Genomic DNA, 5,817 nt, shown 5'->3' with positions numbered 1-5,817 from the left:
GGGAAAGAGAAAAATACAGGGATTTGTATGATGTATGATTTACAGCATAACGTTTAAAACTGCGAAGTGTCTATATTCTGTATTAGTATATCTACATGTTTTGATTGACTACTTGAGGCAGCCAAAAAAAAAAAATTAAGTGAACCAAGCTTATAACAAGAGAAGCAATCCCTAATACAAAATAGACAGGATTTTAGCCACCCTAGAGTGCTTTCTCATGCAAAAATGCATAAGCAGTAAAAATTGAAGGTCAGAAGATAATAACTGATGCAAACTAATGCAAAGAACCAACAAGAGCACTCATAGCCTGTTCTCTGCTTTACAACAGTGCCTAAGTCATGCTATCATATTTACAATATTTTAGCTTGAAACAAAAATAGTATGATTAACTTGTTCACAGAATTGTTACATTCAGATAGCTCTTAGTTGACATTCACATGTCATGTCAGTGACATGGAGAAAAAAATCATCTAAATTGGAAAATCTGATATGCGTAGTACATGTTTTTTCTCCTGATAGTTTTGCATTTACAATATATGACTAGGTTTTTAGTACTCACAGGCTTACCATCTGGACCAGGCTGACCAGGATAACCATGATTCCCAGGCTGCCCAGGGTCACCCTATGGAGAAGCAAGATGTTAATACACAAAAGATACGAATGAGAATTTTTAAATTAGCACAGAGCAAACTTAGCCCTAATACATTCCACAAAACAGCAACTGCAAGCCCAGATACCTGCTATTGAGGAGTAATTCCTTCAGAAAAAAAGAACTGATCGTGTAACACTCTCCCCAGGAAAATTCTCCCTAACTTCTTGTGCAGGAATTGGAGAAACAAGCCCATGCTCAGTCACAGCCCAACTCTGGCCCATCATCTCAAGTGCTTTAAAGATTAACATCTTAACAGAAATAAAAACACTGTTCATCAAATAGATTTAAAAAAAATCTTTGTTAAAACCTTTTCAATGTAGTAGTCCTACTCTAAAGAAAACCTTCAGCTGCTTTGGCTGAGTCTAGTTCTTAAAGAAAAAGCTCTGGAAAGACAGAAGGCAGAATTAAGACCTGTTAAGTACTAAACTTTTGATTTCTTCTTATAAGGCCTTTGCAATTATTTTGATAACACCTGCTATGACCATGTCAAAGAAAAAGTTCATTCCTCAGTCTTCCTGTTTATGGTGAGAAAACTGGAACTTAACTTCCTACTCAATACATGTTCCTGGTTACTAACAGACTTGATTTGAGCCCAGCAAAACCCGGTAAGACTTCATCTCTAAAAACACTTTACTTCTACAGGAGCATTAAGTGGGTACCATTTTCTTCAGCTTGTACCATTTTCAACAGACCCACAGGGCAGTTGCAACCGCAGAATTGTTATAAACAGGGAGGACATTAAGAAGGAAATAGGAAATTAGCTTTCTATGTGACTGTGAAAAAACATCTTTTCACATACAAAGCACAGAAATGTAATGCAGAACTAAATGGGAAAGGATATGGAATAATGTCTCTTTAGAAAAGCGTAAGAGTTACAATTTGCTAAATTAATAATAGGTTGACCAGAATTATTATTGTCCAAATTAAGAATTCCAGGATTGAGACTGGAGCAAAAATAAATCTGTTTTCAAATATACTATCTTAACTATGAAATTTTATGCCTTTAACTCAAAAAGGTTATCAGTTAATTGTATTTTTAAATTGTTTTAATTTAATTAATTCTATTGTACTCTATTAACATCACAAACACACAAATTAAGTTTAAATCTATACTGTTCCAAAGTCCAGTATTCAAAAGTTAAGAAAAACTGTAACTAAGATAACCTTTACAATAGTAAATTGGATTACTTGTCACTCTTTCTGCAGTCTTTTATGTTAGGCACCGTCCTGTCGTCTGTACTATTTAGTTCCCCAAATATTAAACTGGAATGCAATTGAAAGATTGCACATGAAGCAGGGATCTTAATAAAACTGTATAGGTCACCCTAACTGTGACATTTCATATCCTTCATACTTTCAAGAAAGGTAAAAGACAACAAAAATTCTATTACATGAAATCATAAAGATCTTCACCTTGCGGAATCCAGTTCCCTGATTAGAAACCCCTACCATTGTACCAAAAAGCCCTTTGACCTGAGGCAGCTGCAGCAGACTGTTAACCGTTTACAGAATGAGAGCAGAGGGTTTTTTTAATCACTTCCTTAATGAAAGATAAGCAGTTTGGAGGTTTCTTCTCTACCCTTATAAGGCAAGGAAGTAACTCTGGAAGCACTGCTTAGCACAGTTATTAAGAAAGGTACTACAGCAAAATTCTAGAGATTTCAGTTGCCATGTTAGACATCTGAGACTCGAGTCTGGTTCTTATCTGAATCCTTTGCCAACACTGAAGGGCATCAGAACAGCTAACGTGAACCTCTCCCTGTAAACATCTTTAACATTCTTTAACAAAAAAGGAAAAAACCTCTCCATTAAAAGGTTTTTATATAGCAAACTACTTCATTCTCAAACAATTCTCAAACATTCTCAAACAATTAACTGTGCAAGATCATTTGCTGAAGAATAGCAAGGAAACAGAATTTTACAACCATAAGCATTTTCCTAAAAAAAAAAAAAAAAGGTATATTTGCGTTATTAGGAGTTACAGCGCCAAAACCTAGCCTTGAGGATCCTAATCGCTATATTCATGCACTGGAAACCAGAACGAGGAAAACTTGTCCCCTACTTTTTGAATCTGACTGTCTACAACTAGCCAATGTAAGACTTAAAAATAAAGAAAAAAAAAACCCAAAAGTTGTTATGTTCAATAAGACAGAATGGAAACTTACTTTGGGGCCTGGAGGTCCTTGTTTTCCTGGCGGGCATATGCAGGGGGCAGGCGTTGAGCCCACATCACTAGGACCATTCATGCACTATCAAGAGTGAAACCAGCCATCAATACACATGCCAAAAGCATTCAACAAACGTACTGTTACATCATAAAAAGCTGATTTTCCTTAGGTTGCAGAGATCCTGACTTCTGCTCCTTTTTTCAACTGGACCTTCTGCTAACCCGAATATTGCCCTCCAACTACTTTGCTTGCATGAATTCATCATTTTACCCAGAAGAAAAATTAATAAAAAAATTAAGTGCCAATACCAGGCTGACATCTGAAACTTTGTTTGCTTTTCCACAAATGTTTTGTCATATAGTTTGATAATTTTAAATCTGGCAACATGCAAAACACTTCTCCTCAACTAACTGATATTCATCATTTGAAGTGTGATCAATTATTAAATATTACTATTTAATTAATGTTTGTAAGAAGAATCTAATAAATATTATGTACAGCATAATCACCACAACCGATGGGCATGCTGTCATGTGTAGCAAGCCTGAAAGGAACATAAACCCCAAGTCTCCTATCTTCTGGGCATGAGTCCCAACTATGAAGCTACTTGAGGAAAGGTGGGGCACGGCTGCTACCACCAACTCCTAGAATTCATGAGTCCTGGCCCCCACGGTGCCATTCCACCAAAGACCATTAGGTGACCTCCTCCAAACTATCCTCCCTATACAAACAGCGGTAAACGCTAAACCTTGGCAGTCACATCACCCTCCAGAGTTTTGTTGTTGGTTTTTGGTTTTGTTTCTTTTTTTGAGGTATTCACTCCTTACCATTGAGATCAGACGAAACCTCAGTGTTTTACCAAGGCAGGCAAGGGGAAAGCTACTAGATCAAATCCATTTGCTCAAGGTCAGGCACCCAAAATTAAGGTGCATCTGTACTAAATCTACATGCTGAAGTCAGACTCAGTGAATTCTTTTTCACCCAACAAGTTCTTAGAGCTATAGAAAGGCAAAAATTTAAGCATACAAGATACAAAAAAAAAAGCAGATTTTGTATTTATAATTTAAAACACTTTCTGTAACATTTTACTCATATTTTCTAAAATAATGCAGACTTATTTTGCAATATTCTCTGAATTAAGTTCTTTCTCAGGGTCAAATGACGGATCGAAACACAAATCCATATCTCCTTTGCAATGGAAGCTATCGCATTAAGCCTGCAAACCAGCTCCCCTTCAGGAAGCTCCCATTAACACGATGCAGGTAACAGGTACCTGTCTGTGCATTTCCCCATTGACTTTCCAACAGCATCCAGCCCTACAAATAAGAACAACTGAATTGACCTAGGATAAAAACCCAGGCCTTTTATTATAATAAACGTGGGTTTATCAGCAAACTGACTTCGTCTGTTGACTAGAGTTCAATTAATGGAAATCCAGTACTTCTAAGCTTAGCAAACCTCTGTCCAGTTTTCAAAACAAAGTGTATATTCCCTAGAATAATAAAAATGTTATATAAAGTCAAATACTACCTTAAACTGAGTTTGAGCAGTTTAGGATTGAGCCTACCTCTCCATTCTGAAACAAGAGGAAACACAGTGTAAGAGCACAGCAAGATTTGTAATAAGCAAAATCCATTCATTTGTAAACACTAGCAAAACCAATCATAAATTTAGGGCTGTACCTGTCAAAGAAATATAATTCAAAATTTTAGACTTTCTCAGATGTGCAGCTGCTATCAATGCATATGTTTGTTAGTTCATTTCATTTAAGGGTCTTTCCACAGGAGCTACCAGTAGCAATTTTTAAAAGGCAATGAAAAATCTAAAATTAGTACTGAACCATGTAAATATTTGCACACTAAATGTTTAGATTTGGGTCAAAAATTTTGCCAGGAGTAACTTCTCATTAAAAAAAAAGTGCTTCATCATTTGTGTCAGAGATGAACCAAAATATTTCTAAAATCTCTGATCTCTGCCTGAATACAGTATCCAGGAAAACATAGAGCAGCACAGAAGCAAGGCTGGCTCTTTCTCACTTTCCTGTGTGACTGCATTAGACTCTGCTATCGACTGGATTGAGTTTTCCAGTATCTGCAACACCACAGAACAATCCATCCCCAAATATTTCAGCATACCAACCATGAAATTGTCTGTCTTAATGGTTTAGTGGCCACCATTAGCTGCACCGCGTGCAAAAGCTTTCTAATCATAGATTTCATACTCTGCCTGTGGAGAGAGACAGCTTCCTCTGTACTCAATTTTCATATTAGGCAACCTCCAGAGAAGGTTATCTTTCTCCATGGAGCATAGAAGGAGCTTAAAATTACTGTGCAGCTAGGTATTTCCAAGAAAGGGGATGCATTCAGTAGTTAGTACATACACCTCCTGCTTAGTTCAGGGGCTCTGACATAACCACACTCTGACAGAATACAACCACAAACCACATATTCCTCCAACATTTTTAATTTCTGAAGAAACTCAGAATTTCATGGATAAAGTCTAAATTTAATTTACAAAAACAGCGAGTGAAACTAAACTGGCAAAAAGCAGTCTTTTCACTTGTACTTCTTGCTAAATCGCAGAGAATGCTAGAAATGACGGACTTTGTAGTGTTTGCTTTCTGTAGGCAAAATTTTTCTTTTATTTGTTTACTTTTCATATCCTACTTCTGTTTTACAAAAAGCATAAAGATATCTGGTGCAGTTAAATAGCCAAATAATAAATTTACTTCAGGATTTAAAACTAACTTTACAAAAGTGATGCTAAACCCATTAGCTTTCTACACAGATTTCAGAACAGCTAGTAATCAGCCACCTACTCATGCTTACATGAAAGCTGTGAGTTTTGAAAAAGCCCCAATAAGAATGCTGATTGCAATAAACACACCAGACCAAAATAAATAGAAGAAAAACAGACTAGCTGGGGGTCTGTGCAAATCTGACCAACAAAAAAAAAAAAAAAAAAATTACGGGATTTTAGATCTACCAATGTCTCACT

At 36.3% G+C, this 5,817-nt stretch overlaps 1 protein-coding gene across 1 annotated transcript in view; it reads right to left on the bottom strand.

Moving 5' to 3' along the window:
• Positions 1 to 559: 559 nt before the first annotated feature.
• Positions 560 to 5,817, bottom strand: part of COL21A1 (collagen, type XXI, alpha 1) — a gene marked incomplete at its 3' end in the record, with an annotated part of 17,576 nt that continues 12,318 nt past the window's right edge. The window contains exons 7-9 of the mRNA XM_010140679.1: positions 4,388 to 4,396; positions 2,818 to 2,901; positions 560 to 622 (exon numbers count right to left, since the gene is read on the bottom strand). Coding sequence (XP_010138981.1) covers positions 560 to 622; positions 2,818 to 2,901; positions 4,388 to 4,396 — 156 coding nt within the window. The remainder of the gene's footprint in view (positions 623 to 2,817; positions 2,902 to 4,387; positions 4,397 to 5,817) is intronic.

The sequence above is a fragment of the Buceros rhinoceros genome, unplaced genomic scaffold (assembly GCF_000710305.1).
Source record: "Buceros rhinoceros silvestris isolate BGI_N320 unplaced genomic scaffold, ASM71030v1 scaffold16637, whole genome shotgun sequence".
Classification (NCBI taxonomy): Eukaryota; Metazoa; Chordata; class Aves; order Bucerotiformes; family Bucerotidae; genus Buceros; species Buceros rhinoceros.
The sequence above is the reverse complement of the archived record's forward strand: the minus strand, read 5'-3'. Positions and strand labels throughout refer to the sequence as shown.